The 17828-nt window shown below is 54.3% G+C and overlaps 1 protein-coding gene across 2 annotated transcripts; it reads right to left on the bottom strand.

The window, feature by feature from the left end:
- Window positions 1–62: 62 nt before the first annotated feature.
- NMT1 (N-myristoyltransferase 1) lies at window positions 63–17786 on the bottom strand. 2 transcript variants are annotated; one of them, XM_040617282.1, is made up of 12 exons: window positions 17625–17786; window positions 10662–10770; window positions 9183–9327; window positions 6763–6881; window positions 6154–6245; window positions 5387–5503; window positions 4736–4906; window positions 4250–4358; window positions 2989–3159; window positions 2531–2698; window positions 1990–2127; window positions 63–400 (listed from the first exon to the last, which is right to left on the bottom strand). In XM_040617282.1, exons 1-12 carry the CDS (start codon window positions 17750–17752, stop codon window positions 380–382), a joined length of 1488 nt encoding a protein of 495 aa, XP_040473216.1. In that variant the 5' UTR covers window positions 17753–17786; the 3' UTR covers window positions 63–379. The 2 variants fall into 2 exon arrangements, with proteins under 2 accessions (XP_040473216.1, XP_040473217.1); XM_040617283.1 differs by lacking the exon at window positions 5387–5503.
- Window positions 17787–17828: the final 42 nt, after the last annotated feature.

Below are 17828 nucleotides of genomic sequence, written 5' to 3'. Positions count from 1 at the left end.
GGTGGCCTTCGGCAGAAGAATGCAATTCATGTCAGTTTGGAACAGGAAAAATTTAAAATATATATAATATATACTTTTATTATTCACCCGTTAACTCCATTATATGCCAATCATGAGCTAGTTTCAGCAGTTACATTCCCTTGATCATGTCTTTATGAGGATGCAATTAAACCAAAACAAAGGAGACCGCTGACAACAGCAGGGGAGAGGCAGCTGGCGCTGCAGGATGCAGCTGGTGAATGCAGGCAGCGGGCGGCTCTGCGGCCGGTCCAGTTCCACCTCTCCCAGCGCAGGTTTGGCTCCGGCAGAAAGGATGAGGGCAGCACCTCCGCCGAGCCCGGCTCCTCAGCAGCGCTGCGCTCGCCTGGCAAGGGCTCCCTTACTGCAACACCAGTCCGACCTGGGAGAGCCAACAAAGATGGCAGGTCACGTTGTGCCCCAGCAGCAGTGTCCTCTGCCCCTGACCTGGCTCTGGGCACACGCAGCTCGCAAGCCCTCGCTGTGCTGGCTGGGAGGGCTCAGCATCATTCCCGCAGGTTTCCCCACCAGCTCTGGGATATGGGAGAGCAGCAACAGCCCTGGGCTCACGGCCAAATGGGTGCACAGACCCTGCCCAGCTCTGATCTGGGGAGGTGACTGATGTTTGGGCTGTGACAAGCCCAGACAGTTGCAAGGCAGCCTTGACTTACAAGCCAGGGTGACTTCTAACAACTACAGATCTGGGAGAAGCTGCTTCCCGAGAGCCTGGTATCAGGACAGGTCCCTCTGACCCAGCGCTTCTGGGTGCTCTCCAGCCACTGCGTGACAGGACACACTGGTGGCTGGTCCCAGGCTGTGACCCGCTGGAGCCAGGGGCAGCCCCACCACAGGGGACAGCCGGAGAGTGGCTCCCAGCACTGGGCTCTCCAACCCACCAGCTCTCCCAGTGAGAAAACGGATTGCTGAAGCCTGGCAACCCCCTGGAGCTTTGTGAAAGACTCAGCAGCTGAGTAAGGCTGATTTAAGGAGCGTGGGCTTCTACCCAGAGACAGACCTGACTTTGCAACGTTCTTCAAAGGGAATCAAATCCCTGTTATTGCCGTTGAGGCATTAATTAGCTGTTGCGATGTAGCACAGGCAGGCTGCAGTGCTGTGCAGCCCGGCTGCTTCTGGTTCTCAAGCACCATCCCCTCCAAGGTGGCTATGGACCAGACAGGAGCTGAACCACATCTCCACACAGGGTGGAGATACAGAAGTAACAGGGTGCTGCCTAAAAATGGCCCAGGGGATGCAAGACCGGGGTCCAGAGCTGCAGCACTTGGAGCAGCTGGCTGGGGAGCAAGCTGCTGGCCGTGGGGACAAGGTGACACCCCTGTGATCCTGTGCCTCAGCTCCTCTGCACATGCTACGAGCGACTGTGCGGGCAGAGCTCATCATCATCACGGGGTCCTACTTAACAGGGACTCAATGGCTCCCAAGCTCATCTCCCCGCTCTAGAGGGGTTGTTGTTCGTCTCGCCCCACTATGACAGACTGACACGCAGGCTGCAGGGCTGCACAGTGACATCCGGGTCCCGTGTGGGCTCCCAGGGCACAGCAAACACCTCCCATGTGACTGTCGCAACCACCAGCGTCACTTCTGTCACCCTGCAGCCCCTCTGCCCTCTGTACCTGGCCTCTCTCCAGAGGGAAGAGGTTGTCTGTGTAGGTGTGCATGAGGTTAAGAACTCTGAACTGGCACTAGTCCAGGAGTAAAGCGAGCCTGGGGAGACAAGCGGCGAGTGCTTTTCCCCAGGGACACACTCTGTGCGGGCACTGCAGGCTGAGCACAGAGGAGCTGTCCGTCACTGGATTCACCAATTGCTGTGTGTAACACGGCACCAGACAGCGGCTGCCCTGGGAACACCAAGGTGTATGTCACGGCAAACTCATCTCCCTGCGGGTTGCGGGGATAAGAGCCCTTCCCGTAAAGTGGCCAGGCTGGAGGACCCCACCACCCCAAGGCACTGACCTTCTCTGGTGCCATGCTGGGACACTTCCAATTGTACAGGTAATACTGCAGGTTCCCGTCCCCAATCCCAAACTTCAGCTTCTCCAGGAAGGTTTTGTTTTCCATGAGATCCAGTGCATTGAAGACATCGAATCCTTTCTGAACAGGCAAGACATGAAGCCGTCAGCTCCTCCTGCTTACATGCTGGGGAGTTCCTGCCCTCTGTGAGCTGCCTGCCCCCTCTCCTGCCCAGCTTTGTACCCCTAGAAGGGACCGAGGGAAGAACTGAGCTGCGGTGTTCCCACCCTCAGGTCAAGTGCTGCGGACACACGGCAACATTGTTTGCTGTGAGAAATGATCAGATGCCCTGAGCTCAGCTCACCACTAGCGGGATGGTCCAGGCTACCCGTGTCCCTCTCCTGGGTGGCAGGTCCTTGAGGATCTGGGTTTGTACAACCCTGGGTACAAGCCCTGTCCCACAGGCAGCCCTCCCACAAACCCAAGAGCACCCGGTGAGCGCCGAGCTGCCCAGTGGTGCTGCCCCGGCCCTGCCATCGCTCACCGACTTGGCGAGTATGAGAGCATCACTCATGAGGTCGATGAGAGGCGTCTTGGTGTGAACGTTGTAGAAGGAGTAAGCTGCCTTCAGGCTCTTGTGAGTTGGGTGGTTCATGATGGTGGAAGGCAGCGTGTAGAAGCTCATAAAGTCTGTCACCTCCCCTGGGGCGCTCTGGAAGCCAAAAGTGACACCACTACACATCAGAACCAGGATAAAGCCCATCCAGAGCCTCAGAGGGGTTTTGCCAGGCTGAGTGATGTGTGGGCTCCCTGCAAGGAGACTTGGGGCAGCCCAGGATGGAGAGGCACCATCCTCCAGCAGCTCAAACCTCCCACCCTGGGAAAGCATCTCACTGCCCAGGGCAGCAAACTCGCCGATTTCTCCCACAGGTTGCCACACACTCTTCCAGTGGAGGCAGAAGCCCAGAAAAACACCTCCTCATCTTGCTCCTGCCCCCTCACCTCTACCACAAAGGTGTCGATGATATTCTCCTGAGGTAAGAACCAGTGCTCCACCTCTTCTCGGCTCATGATGGGCGTCAAGTGGAACTGCTTCAGGTACTCGGTCAACAGCTTGTGCACTGCAGAGATATCTCTGTGCTCCATTGGCCGCAAGCCAGGAGTCTTGGGAGTCTACAGAAAGCAGGACAAATCGTTTGCACTGCTTGCAGCGTGGCTTTTATCGCCCAAGACTCTCCAATAAGCAACGCTGAAACACCCTCTGCTCAGATCAGCCCATTTTCAGTCCCACAACCCAGCACTCTCCCCCTCAGCCCTGCTTGTCCAGCGGAAGGATGGATGCCATCGGCAGTGACACCGACGGCAAAGGCCACAGAGAAGCACAGCGGGTCCCAAAGCCCCATGTGCCAGGTCAAGTCCTGCTGGAGGTGGCCTCCTACCCACTAATGACGCAAGATCTCTGCTTCTCTCCAGGTCTCTGCTCCCACTGGCACAGGGGATGGGCTGGGAGACATACCCCGTGCACCGCAAGGAACTGCCTGATGCTATTTCCAGTTGGACTTGATTTCTAATCTAGGGTTGGGATTGCACAGCAAAGCCCAGATCAAGCAGCACGGACTGGGACTGCTCCCGAGTCTGGATTTCTGTGTAAAACTCAGTAGCTACGAACCAGCATGCTGCCGGTGCCTCTGCGATAGGAGGTAGGAGACAGAAGCCACATGCTGGCCAGCACTAACGCAGTGCTCTCCAACCGAAACAAGTGGCTCCGCCCGACAAAAGGGAGCCAACAGGGTCAGGGAAGGTGGAGGCAGTTTCAATACTTTGTTTGTTTTTTCTCCAATACCCAGCTGGGGAACTTCCCCAGCAGGACAACTGCAGTGACAGAACCGATCAGTTTGACTGAGGAATGAGGGACTAACCCAATTCAAGGTCACTCCCAGGCTGTCTGGACAGATGAAGGCTGTCATATCTGCGTTCTCCTTTTAGCAAGAGGATGGGATATGACTCACCATGAAACAAAAGCTCATGGGGTCCTCTAGCTGCGAGAATTTGCCCTTAAAATGCAGGTACCCAGGCAAAAATAAACAAATTGCAATGGCCTGAGAGAGTCATTTACTACATGAAACGAACCCCAGCTCTCCAGGCAGAGGACTCCACCTCGGCCAAGATGTTTGTGTCTCCAGTTCCCAGCCTTGCCCCTTGCTCAGCAAGGAGCAATGCATGAGCTCTGCCTCCGCGGCTCAGAGACCCAGCTGGCACCCACCTCGGGCAATCGGTAAAGCTTCGTGGTACGTTGCATAGTCATGTTCCTGCTCAGGTGGGAAAATTTGACCTCGATGAGTTTCCGAGGATTCAGGGACCGGTGCCAATACCTGCAGAAACACACTCACAGTGGGAGACTTGTTCTTACGCAGCAGGACAGCCACATGGGCACGAGGTTCTCGTAGCTGCCATAAGGGCAAGCGAGAACATCAGCCTGCTTGCAAAGAGGCCAGCAGCTCCTGCAGAGAAAAATAAGGGTGGCCTGAAGCACTTGTGCTGCAGAAAATTCTCCTGCCTTGTGATACATGAGCAGCTTAAGCAAAGCTACTGGACTTAATCCTGGAAGGAGGGCGTTGGGGGGGAGGAACCTGGGCTGAAATTATTCTCCTGTCCTGGGGAATCTCACATACGCCACACACCACAGAGGGGATCTTGGCAAGGGAAGGTCTGCAGACAGAAACCTCTTTGCAGAACGACTGACACTCACCTGCAAGTCCCCACAGGCTTTGGCAGCACCACTCCCGCAGTGTAAACAGCCTGAAAGATCCCCTCCAGATGAACCCGCCGCGTGATCTCGCGGATCAGAACTGGAGCCACCCGTTTGGAGCGCAGCTTTTTGTGGACGCACAGGAAGTTTATCTCTACCATCTTCTTCTCCCTTGGGAAAGAACAATGCAGAGCATGAGACCGACTGTCCTGACCTGGGAGGACCAGTCCAACACCCTGGACAATTTACCCCCAGCCCCTTTCCAAGAGAAAGAGGAGACAAGCCTCGGGGAAGGCCAAGGGCCGGGTTTGGAGAACTCTCCCTTAAGCTGTTATCCAAGGTTTTCCCAGGGAAAATGGCCTCCATCCATCCCTGGAGGATTTCAGTAAGACAGAGCTCTAAGCTGACCTCACTCAGTGAGGAAAAGTCTTCACGGCTACTAACTACAAATGTCCTCGCACAGAACTTCACTGCCCACCCTAAATATCCCCCACCTTCTCCTCCAAGCAGCAAAGCATCTCCAGAGCTGAACAGCACAGGTTTGGCTCTGTTGGCCGAGGAGGACAATGGAACCAGACCTCTCCAGCGCTCCCAGGAAGGCCCATGTGCCATCAAGGCGCAGGATGAGAAATGCAGCTGAGCAGCACTCACGTGTCATAGATGTGGATAGTGGCTGGAATTGCACTGATAAATCCAACCAGTTTCTTGCTGGAGACAACTCTGACTCCACAGTGCCACTGGGGCAACCAGCCTGGAGGACGCAGTGCCCTGGAGAGGAGACACACTTCAGAAGTCATGTCTCATCAAAGTTGTACCTGCTCCTGCCTCTCCACCCTGCCCTGGGATACCCTGTGTCCTGCTCCAGGCTGCCCAACAGAGCTGTGAGTTAGCAGGCAGGAGGATGAGAGGGTGACAGTAATGTGACAAGGCAGGACTGCTGGGATCCAGGGCGATTCCTGCACTCCGTGGGCAAGGCCAGTTCTCCTCAGTGACACAGGAGGAAATACATGTTCCTCGATTCATAAACACCCTGAGGAAACAGCAGCTCTGCTGCAAAAGGTTTCCAAGAGTTATTGCTGGCAACATTACTTGGCAGCCACCTTCATCCTACAGCTCCAGAGCACTGAGAAGTTCCTCAGCTACCAGGATTTTTACAAACACTTGAGGGATCAAACCAAAGAGAAAAATAATAATCTGGTTTTAGGCCTCCATATCTCGAAGAAGCTAGAGGCAGGTAGGGCTGGGTGAGGCCTCTCTCACAGTGTACCTGGGGTACCACACGCGCATGGTGACAAATGGGGAAGCGAGATTTCAGGAAGAAGAGAGACGGGATAAGCAAAGGTGGCTGCAGCACTGTCACTGGGATCAGGCTCGCCAGCATCCAACACCCTCTGCTCCGCGGTCACGGTGCCACTCACCACAGCAGGAACTCAGGAGAGTAATCGAACCGGAACATGTTGTCGTCATCCTCCACGTAGTTCTCATTCAGAAGTGTGTACAGCTCTTTCAGCTAAAGCAGGAGATCACACAGGTTAAGAAAGTTATTCAGCCATCACACGCCCCAGCTGCCACGAGACAGAACCTCGAACACTTTGTGTGGTCACAGCAGTGGGCACCACATGCAGCTGTGTCCCTGCTGCTGGCACGTCCCTCTGCTCCGGAATGCTGGCTCCAGGCTGCTGAACTGGTGCCGCTGCAGAGCAGGGGAAGCAGCAGGACACGGGTAAGTCCTGCTGCCCCCAGGTCATCTCCCAGGGAGGTGGGTCACAGTCCGGAAGGTTTTCCTAAGGGAAAACTGGCTCCAGGCATCTTTACATCCCCATGAAGAAACCGGGCCAACCTGGCCAACATGGGATGGGTGAGAGGTAACTGCATAGTGGGGGAAGTCGGACCCATCTAACTCCAAGCAGATGGCACGACCACTAAGCTGGAGAGTTGCCTGGTGTTGTGAAGGACATGTTCCCATCCCCAACACCATGTGTGGAGATACCCTCCCAATATACATGTGCCAAGCTGACTGTACTCACCACACCTCTATCCCCAAGGTCTAGGGCATCCCAGGTGAAGCCCTGGGGCAAGGTGTACGGCTCCTGACGGATATTGTCTTTGTCCAGCTCAACAGGACCATGAGTGTTCACCACTTCTCCTGTAAGAGAGAGCAGGAAGCCATGAAGATGTTCTCTACTGTTTGAGGCCAAGTTTCCACAACACCTGAATCTGGTGACCAACGTGCCTCATGTTTCCCACCCCAGGCCTGTGGCACGGGCAGCCAGAGATCAGCATTTCACCCGCCTGTTTTGGGATGTGCTACACCTTTGTCGTGATACAGGGGCAAAGTGTCAAAACTCCTCCCACAGCAACAGTGGAGCCTAATGGATAGCAGAGAAGAGGTGACCCAACTGATCAGAGCTTCAGGATCACGGCCACATCCTCTAGGTCTGCATGTGATGCCTTATCTCTCCCCAGCCCCACAATCCCAGCCTCGGCCAGCACTTTCCCAACCGCTCCACCAGATGGTAGCTCTCTCCCTGCCAGCTCTGGCCCCTGCCTTTGGCAAGCATCAGGGCTCCCTCCCCACTGTGCTTCAAGAAGAGCTGCAGTGAACAAGACAACTTTTGTTGAAAAACCGCTGACTCCTAGAGCCCCTGATTCAGCCAAGAGAGGTTGGTTCAAGCACCGGCTTTCTCGGGGATGTCAACACAGCGGCATCACTTGAGTGCTGCCAAGAGAAGCAAGCCATGCTAATTAGGAATTCGCTTAAAAAGTGATCAAAAAGTTTTCCAGGCAATGGGGAGGTGAAGAAAGCCCAGAGCAAGAACTGCCCTCATCACACCCACCCAGGGCAGCTTCCAGAAATGCTCACTCCTAGCTGCCCTCTCTGTTTTGAGCAGGTGTTGAACCACTCCGAAATCCGGTCCCAAAAATCCCAAAGCACTTTTGTTACCCGACCCTAAAGAGCCTTGTGTACGTAACGCTGCGTGCCAGAGCGTGCTCCTGAGCAAGGACCACGAGAGACACTGAGACGCAACCAGTGGCTGGCAGCCAGAGCACAGCTAGAGATTTGGTGTTCGGAGGAGCAGGCTGTTTTGCTCCTCTCCTTCCCCAGAAGACATCTTCCACCCTTCCTCCAGGGTTTACCCAAGCAGAAATGGTGTTTGCCATGTCCAGGATCCTCTGAGGAAAAGGGCAAATGCAAGATCAGGCTTTGCTGTCTCACACAATCCTATGCCATCTCACTATGATTTTCCTAGCCCAAAGCCGAGACTATCAGTCCTAGCAAACAGACTTTGAGACCAAAGAAAGCCTCAGATTAGCACTGACGTCATGAAAACGGAATCAAACAGTTTGCAGCAAGAGGGGTTGGACACAACCCCATGAAGGAAATTACTGAAGAGCAGACAAGTTGAAACCATGACAAGATCTAGAAACTATGGGCTTGGACTCATTCTCTAGTTCTCCTGAGCTCTGCAGGGATTTTGCTGGGGGATGCAGGGGCGGAGAGACTAAGCAAAGCAATCCTGGGCACCCCAGGAGCACTGCAGGTTTGCTCCAATTAATTTGAGAATGAGCACCTTCCAGCCATGCAGCTCTGCAGCATTGTGCCCCTCCTCTTCCTTTCAGATCCACTCGGCTGCCAAGAGCTCATGCCACACCAAGAAATGCCTCGTTACTGACAGCAGATTGCTTCTGACCTAGGCTGACAGTGTCAAGAACAAACCAGAGAAAGGGCTGGAGCAAGGACTAGAGCTGGGAAGCATAGCCAGGCTGTTTGCAGGGGGAAGAGGAGACAGAGATGGGATTCCCCATCTTCAGACAAGTACGGCAGCTTTGGGGTGCAGGTGCTCGCCAGGTTTGTGCCTCCCCTCTCCCATGCCAGATGCTGACATGAGCCCAGCAAACCAGCAATGTGGCAGCTTAGCACATGGACCTGCTTCCTGGAGTGGCTCCCATCACTGGCTGGCCATGTCTCCCCCCGAGTTACCTTCCCCACCAAGGACCCCTTGCTGGGAAGCTCCAGCCCCCCAAAAGGGGAGAGCTGGTTAGCTCCATGTCCCTAGGGACTCGGTAAGAGGAAGGGTGGTAACACCGCGCATGAAACTTGGGCACAGAGGGCTGGGGACACTCAATTCAAGGGCTAAAGGCTGACATTAAGGGACGCCCAGATGCAGGAGACATCAGAACAGACGTCCAAAACAGTTCCTCATCCCTCTTGCCCCCACCAGCCACCTGCACAGCTCTCCGGAGGCAGGGCTCGCTGCTCAGGCCATGATGCCAAATGGTGGACAAGCATCACTGATGCCTTTGAAGCCCAGACAGGACAGCAGTGAGGGGCTGCCCAGGGACTCACTTGCTGGCCAAAGACCAGCTTTTTCAGGCTTGTTTGAGCAGCCTGGGGACCACAAGGCTTCTCCCCACAGAGCACAAACCGGCAAGGGGCTGTACGTACCTAACTTGGGCACCGGCTGCGTGTCCCAGAACTGGTAGCTCCTCTTGGTGGCTTCCTCCATGGTTTTGGCAGGGCCCTGACCTACAGAGAAGAGCTCAATGGCTTTCTGAATCTCCTGGATCCTCTCAGCAGGTAAAGAGCTCACCTGAGGGCATAAAAGGCAGGAAAGACAAAATGAGTAAGCTGAGCCACCAGGTCTGTACTTCAGCTCCTCATTAGGAGGAGCTGATGCCTCAGGACACTGCCAGGACGGTGCAAGTGGGCAGGAGATTCCCTTCCCAGCCTAGATCCTCTTGAAAGCCTCTACAAGATGGACAAACCCTTTTACCAGCCATCTGCCACACACCTCAACCTAGTTTCTAGGCTCTCCTGGGTCAGAGGGGATGGGTAAACTGCCTTAAAATGCTTTAAGCTTCAATTAAGAGGGTGCCGTGAGCCCCAAGAGCAACCCCCCCTGCCTCACCTGGGCTAACACCCACGCAGACACCCTGGGTCAACCCACACCCAGCGCTTGGGCTTCCTGTGGTGGCTCTTCTCTCTTATTGCTCCAGCCTCCTCCATTTAAGCTGGATCCATAGCTGCAAACTGCAGCTTCCTGAGTCGTCTCTGGGCACCATGGGCTAGGACAAGGTGGAGAGACTGAGTCAAGATGAAAGAAGCTTTCCTCCTCCTCTGCCAGGCCTTGGCAGGGCGGGCAGCTCTGTGCTGAATTCACAGCCCCAGCTCCTCCTTGATTCCTGGAAAATTTAACTTGAAAAATGCAAAGCCCCAATTTAATGCTTTGCACAATCAGAAAGACAACATATTAGAAATATTTGGATAGGAACTGGGCATCAGACAGAAAGCAACCTCTGTTGATGTGCAGATCTCTGTGTGTCCCCCACCTCAGGACCAGAAGGGATGAGAGGGCTGGGAGGATGCCACCCTGGCAGGGACAAACTCTACCCATCCCAAGCGCCTTCCTGAAGCTCTGGCTACTTGACAGGATCAGGCAAAGCCAAGAGGGGTAATACAGACCCTGCTCTGACCTGGCTGCTGCTCTTATGATAATCAAGCAAAAAATCAACAACATCAGATGTTGCCCAAGCAGAACGTGTTCATTGTGCTGGCTGTGGGCAGGAGAGGAAGCTGGCAGGTGGCAGCATGGCGATTCCCTGCCTGCGAGGAGGCAGCTGGTGTCTGGAAAGAATAATGAGGAGGCGCCAGCCTGACCCTTTCACACCAGGGCTGGAACTGGCTGGGATATCCAGCCAAGGACCACATTCGGCCTGGAGCGCTCTGCAAACACCTTCCGCAGCAACGGGAATTCCCACGCACAGAGCCAGGCTGGGAAGTTACTCTAAACCTTAAGTTTTTTGAGCAACCAAGTGCCTAAAAGCAGGACTGGGAGACTCTTTCCTTGTCCTAAGCTACATCGGAGGGGTTCAGGATGGGACTGGCTGCTGTGCGGGGCTGTGACTCCAGGAAGCGGTTGGTCACCTTCACCGGCTGGTCCTGAGCCTGGTCAGGCTGATCTCCTTTCTCTTTCTTCCGTTTAGGTTTCTTTTTCTTCTTTTTGGCTCCGCTGTCATTTGCTGGACTCAAGCCGCTAGAGAACAAAAGAAACATCATTGGAGTCCTGGGGTTTTCTTTTGGAGAACATTTATAGGGTTTCTGAAGCTCTCTGAAGAAAATACAAGCTCCCTGCTCTGAGTCCAAGTCTTGAGGAGGGGGAACACTCAGTGCACAGAGGGTACAGCCACGTGCCCTGGCCCCGGCCCCCTTCCCAGCAGTGAGCTCCGTGCAAGCTCCCAAACAGTGACCAGCATCAACACCTCCCACCCTGCAGATGACCGCATCTTTGCGGTCACATCATCCGGCTCAGCCACACGTGCCCAAATCTACCCTGTGAATGGCAGAGATGCCCAGCTTAGGCTTTCTCCTCCTCTCTGAGCCCAAGGATGGATGTGGGAGCAGCGAACGCTGGTCCTGCTCTGAGACGAGGCACCACAGCAGGTCCAGGCACCACAAAGGGGTCAGTGGCCAAGGACACCGCGTCAAAAAGTCACCTCACCTGCAGAGGGGACGATCTAAGGAGACAGGTGGCTGTTATATTGGAAAATTACTATATTGCTACGCTGGAACTGGAAAACTGAGACCAAGAAGCAAATCTCTTTGGGTGCACAGGACGGGAAGCAGCTGTGCCAGGGCACTGGTCCTCCCTCCAGGGATGCGGGGCAGCCCCAGACATCCAGATGATGATCACACCAAAGCAGACACAGGCAGGAAACCCTGCACCAAGCCCAGCCCTGCTGATGGGCGAGGCTGGCAGCGACCCGATGCCAAAAGCAGGAGAGCTGCCTGCTTGTGGCATGGTGTAAGTGATCTCACCTCTGTGTGAGATACCCTGATGCAGGACAGGCAACTTTACTTCTGCGGAGCTGGGGCACCCCAAGTCAGGAGCTTCCCTGCCAATGGTCCCCACAAGGTTATAGCCTCCGAGACGGTCACGGCTCAGGTGAAAATTCAACCCTAGAGATGGCTGGGAGTGGGACCAAGTGGAGGGATGAGGGGGAAGAGGGAGGGACACCAGGCCAGGGGTGCTTTGCCAGCTGGCAACATGCACCAGGGGTCTTCTGAAAAGCCAGCCAGGGGGACGGTGGGCACACCAGCAGCATCACTCAGCTCTGTCCTGTCCCCACCAGTGCTGCCACATTTGTTCTGCAGTAAAACTGCAGCACATTCCCTCTTCTGTTTCCACTGAGGACAATAACCTGCATCTGGCTCAACGGGGAGACACCAGAGCAGAGCAAGGAAAGCCATGGAAAATCCCAGGTGGGAGCTGCTCTTTGCATCAAGTGGCACATCCACAGCACCTACAACGGCAAAGCCCACCACCAGCAGTCACCGAAACTGGTAAGAGCTCTGTGGGACTGAATCCACCACAGGGACCCCCTGCCAGCGGGATGCTGTGGAACATGTCCCTGCCCTCCTGTGCCCAGGGACCTCGTCCTCTTTCCCCAAATCTCAGCTTGGGGATCCAAGCCAGTATATATTTTACTCTACAATACAGAGGTGTCTCCTTCCTTGCATCCCCAAAATGATTGCCATTTTCACAGCAGGGACAACTGCACAGCTCCGAGCTGCCCACAGGCAGGCAGTGAACCAAACGCACCAGCCAGCCTGGAAATCATCCCCGAGCACCACTTGCTCCCGGACCACCTTAATGTCTTTACCAGACACAAGATAGTGGTGAAGAGGGTGGAGCAGGGAAAGCAAAGAAGAAACATGCTGGAAAATGTTGGAGCAGCATCCAACTATTTATTTCAGCAAGGCTAGGACAAGGAGAGACCCAGGAGGGGAATAAGGTTTAAAAAAACCTAAAAAATCCCTGGGCTGAGCAGCAAGTGAGTTTTGAAACCAGGGAAAAGTGGACAGTGAAATGTTTTTTTAAGGGGTGAAGCTGGGAGGGCTGGGTGTGGAGATGCCCATGGACAATGAGGCTGCCGATGCTCGCGGTGCAGAAACCTGTCATGATGGGCAGCCATCGCCTTGCAGAGCAGAGACATCTGGTTTGCAGGACAGGGAGCAGCTGAGCTGGGGAAGGCTTTACTCTGGACAAAACCTGAACAGCAGTAGAGACTCTCCAGGCAACATTTGCTGGGGAAAAAAAAAAGATTCCCATATATTGGCACAATCCCATGTGAAACACTGGGAAACAGCTTACCAACACGGAGAACGAGCAGCTGTGCAGGGCGAGCTGCTCCACAAAAGGGAGCTGGATGAGAAGCCCCCCTTCTTCTCCAGAAGCACATCAAGCACTTGCAGTGGAGAGAGGAGCAGCTGCGAAGCCGCAGCTCTGTGGGGATCAGCATCCCGCAGCGCTGCTGAGCTGTCCCTGGGGATGACACCTCACCTTTCCTCCCACCGCCGGGAAAGGGTTACCTCCACCCAGGAGGACACAAGCTCTGACATGACAACAAAAGTAATTACAGCAAATCGGTGCTGACACCACTATTGATTTTGGTGACAAATGCATGATTATTTTTTTTTTTAAACTCCTCCATAGAAGCACGGGCGAGACCTGGCAGATCCCCAACCACCCATGTTGGCCACACCAAGGTCCTGTGATGAGCCAAACCATCTACTGCAGAGCTGCATCAAGCACATCCAACTGATTTCTTACCAATTTTAACACCACAAACTGACAGCACAAGGCGGGTTGCAAGCACATCTGAGGACAGACGTTGGAAGTCACCCCTTCCGAAGGGGATGGACATTTTTTCCCAGGTCACCTCCATGTCAGGATGCTGCAGGTGTCAGATGCAACAAACAAAATCCTCCCAGCCCCTGTGTATTCAGTCGGCATCGCTTTGCTTCATAAATCAGAGCTGCAGACTACCAGCTTGCCACTAATGAGTTCAGCCCAACCAATATTGCTTCACTCCCGCACTGGGCTCACAGGTAAAAGCACTGAGAACATTTCTCCCTGACTTATGAGCAAAGCTGTCGTGACCTGGAAGAAATTAGGGTGGAATAAGGTGGGACGAGGTTTTGCACCCCCAGGTGCTGTGGTACGGGGAAGGGCCCTGCTCCAGCTGGGAGATGAAAACCAACCTGGCAGAGGAGTCACCAGCGTGTAGGAAAATGCTGGAAAACCCAAAGGTCCAACTTGCTACACCTGAGGAAGGAACAATTAAAGGTATTTTCTATTTTAAAGTCCATTTAGGAAAGCAAGTGTTGCCTTCTTTACACTCCAGTGTATCTGCAGCCACTCAACGCTCCCCAAATTAAAGGCAACATCCCACTGGTGTTCTGGGACAAGCCACCACCATCCGAAATCCTAGCTACCGCAGCTGGTGCGAGCCATGAAGCTGACCGAGCTGAAGCCAGTTTCACCTCCCAGGAAGGGTTAACTGCCAGGCCAGCTCCTGTCCAACAGCCCACACGGCCTTCCCAGCTGCACTTACAGCTTTTTTCCTCCAGTATCTCCTTTCCAGCCAGAGCTGCCCTCAGAGATAAAGCCAGTGAAGAAGGGTGCGTTGGCTGCACTATGCAAAGCACCTTCCATTTACCCATGGGACCACAACGGTCCGTTTTCTGACCTAGGAAAACACTTTTTCCTTCTCCCAGGAAAGGCATCACCGCTGTCATGGCCACTACCTATTGCTGCAGCACCCTGTTCCCTACAGCACCCTATTCCCTGCTACCAGATGGCACCTTGAGTTTGAGGGAAAGGAGCTGGTGCCACTGCACAGAAAATAATACCCAGAACCTGAACAATCTTGAAAATAAGACTTTTGGAAGCACCTAAACAAACTGGCTGGGCTTGTTTGAGGCAAGACCCACTCAGACTGACTGTCCTCTGCCAGCTGAGCCCCTCTGGAGGCTGGCAAACAACAGACACATCCAGTAACAAACTGGTGCTCAGCACCCACTTATCTATCACTTGGATCCGTGCATGCTCCTGCTGTATGCCCAGACCTGAAAGCTTTATTTTTGCAAGGTGAGGGAGGAAAGCACAAGGAAGAACAGCTCTGGCTGTGGCTGGCTCCCTGCCGCTCCCTCAGCCCAGCAGGAACCTCTGGGTTGGTGTGGGGGGATTTTGATGGCAGGGGCAGGGTGTTATTTTCTATAACATACGATGCAACAATCAAAAAGCGTATTTCATTAATTGAAATGCCATGCTTGGGCTCACAGACAGTCTCACAACTAAGGCAGCAAAGGGTACTGAACACTGCAGCTTCTTCCTCAAAAACTAAATTGGAAACACAGGTTTGAACAAGGGTTTGTGTGGTCTGCAACTCTTCCACCACACAGCCTTGCTTCCTAGTCTGAAAGGTGTCAGATAAGAAAGAGTAGATCCCCACTCCGTATTTAGATGCTAGAAAATCCTTCTGCCAAACCTGGAGCTAAGCAGGTGCGATACTTGGGCTGTAATCTCATTAGGGGCCAGAGCCGGGTGAGAGGCTCTCCAGACAGCAGAGCACAGGTCCCAAGGCAGAGCATGGCATTACTGTGCTCCATATCACACCTAAAACTAAATTCTGCACGTTAGAGCACGACAGTTATCCCAGGAACATCTTCTCGTGGTGTAAATGCAGGCAGGGGTTGCCAAACCTGGCAGGTGCCCCTCCAAGAAAAGCCCCTTTGCCCCCTCTCAATCCCATCCAGCAACAATTCAGTTCATGCCACAGGACCCTCCCTCAAGTCTTCCCACCTGAAACCACTCCCCTGGGTGGTTTTGCCAAAAACGGACCCATTCATGGGGCTGGGACACCTGAATCCTTGGTCTCACCGCTGCCGCTTGCTGCCTGTGAACTGACAAATCCCACCAGCTCTGGGGAGCAGAGCCCGTGCCCGTGTCTCTGCCTTTTCAGTGTCATTTATCTACAATGGGAATAAACCCCTCACAAACACTGGAGATACGACAGAAGCCCTCTCCGCACAAAGGAAAGCGTGATGAATATGAAAATGGGATTTTTTTTCTTTGGGAAATCAACTTGGATGGCTGCAGCAGAGAGCGGTGCAGTCACTTCCCAGTGCTGATACAAGACCGAGGCGGAGGAAACTCAATTAGTCTTTCCTGTCCTTAAAAGGAAAGGAAGTATTGCTTTCACTAAGTAGTATTTTTTGTGTTTTAAGTCTCAGAGCCAAGATCCAGTGACTCTCAACACTTAACTGGGCAGAGGCAGGACTCCAAGCATCGCTCTGCAAACCCTGGCAGCTCAAGGCACTTCCTCTGCTCCATTTTTGGGGACAGCATTCTGCTGGGGTGAACAGAAACACTTCCACACCCCAGCATAACACGATGCTACCAAATGAACAGAACCCACGTGCATCAAGAAGGAAAACCAACAGCCTTCCTACCACTTGGGTTTTTCTCTCCTAGGTGGATCCCCCATTAGGTTTTGGAAGAGACAGAGAGCTCCAGCACCTCCCTGGTTTGGACTCCTTATCGCTGCACCCATCAGCCATGCTTTTCAGGTTATTTCCCGAGCGATTCAAACTCTCTAAGTATATTTGTTAGCGGTATTTCCCCAGCTAGCTTGTTGCACTTCGACTCTCGCCCTAGTCAGGGCAGGTAACAGCATTTTAACTCCTCAGTGTTGCAGGAGGTGCAATGCCCATGCTAGGATATGAAGAGGACTCAAGAACACACCTTTTCCTGGCAAAGGGCAGGCTGAGCCACTGGGCTGGGAAATAACGGTGATTAAGCACCGCGTCTCCCCTCTGCTTGGCTCTGCTTTCCACAAATCTAATCACGTCAGAGGGGAAAAAAAGAAAAATCTCCCCAAGCACGGCTAAACCTATTAAACTGAGACATGGTGCCACACCCGGGAGGCAAATAAAATATAAATGGGCATCTGTGCTGTCATAGAAAAAGCCTCTGTGATATTTCTTGTGTGACCTTTTATTCACTTTGGCTACTGGACAAGCAGGATTGCCTACGGAAAGCTGCTGGCGGAGGGAGAAGAGCTCTTCAAGCCAACAGTCTCTACATCACAGAGCTGGGAAAGCTGCTGCCGGGGCACTGGCTGAGCAGGAGGAGGAGCCCGGTGAGGTTTAGGTGCATGAAGCACGAGGCAAAAACCTCTGGAAGCACATGATGTGGCATAAGCCACACGTCGACATGCACTGCTACACGCAAAGCTGGCAGGAATGAGGATGCACCTCTGCTGCAACCCACAGGCATGGCAAGGCAGCTCTGTGCCTTATTAATTAAGGCCCTGAGTAACACAGGTACCACGTTAGGTATTTTAGATCCTTCCTACCTAGAAAAGGACCCGCCTCACCGCGTGCGCTTGCTCCCAGCCTAAATGCTGCTGTTTCACCATTGCATACCTCTGGAGGCCACGCTCCTCGAACCATGAGACGATGTTGGCTGAGCTGTGCGAACCCCTGGGCTGTGTTCAGGATAACGATGGGATGGGTGTGCAAAAGCCTGGGCTTCCTCCAGGGCTGGGGGCAGCCATGCGAGCCCACAGGCTCTGTGGAGCGCGATAACGCACCCGACCGTGCCACCATCCTGGGTGCCATGGCAGGGCTGGGGATGCCAGCAGAGGGACAGGCCTTGCGCTGGAGGATGGGGGGAATGTGAGGAGGCACGCCCTAATGCAAGGACAAAGAGCTACGAATTGGGCTCATTTCTCCAAAAAAAAAGGCACTCGCGGCCCCTTTCTGGCTGCCCCGCAGAGACCGCGCAGGAAATTACCCATCCACGCCACGGACGGGCCCGACCCTGCTTAGCTTCAGGACACGCTCCCACAACAGGCGTGAATGGGCTCCAGCGGACCCGCCCCCCCCCGCTAGACTGACGGTCAGATTAACCAATCGCAGCGCGGAATGCTGCCTGGCGGCCAATCAGCGTGCCCGCTGGGCGGGGCACCGCTCACTTCCCGGCCGCTGCCCTCCTCAATGGGCCTGGCCGCCGCCGCGCGGGCGGCCCCGGCCGCCGCTCACCCTCGGTTGGAGCCGTGCTCCGCCTCGTTTTCGCAGTCACTGCAGTGCTCGTGGTCGTTCTCTTCCGCCGGCGGCCGCGAAGGCCTCGCCGGGGGCCGCCTCACTGCTGTCTCACTGTCGTCCGCCATCTTGAAACTGGACCTCGGCGCCTGTCGCACCCCCGCAACAAAGAGCGCCGCGATTGGGCGGCGGGCCGCGGGGCAT

Source organism: Falco naumanni, chromosome 18 (assembly GCF_017639655.2).
Source record: "Falco naumanni isolate bFalNau1 chromosome 18, bFalNau1.pat, whole genome shotgun sequence".
In the NCBI taxonomy this organism is placed as follows: Eukaryota; Metazoa; Chordata; class Aves; order Falconiformes; family Falconidae; genus Falco; species Falco naumanni.
This window is presented reverse-complemented; position numbering and strand designations above follow the sequence as displayed.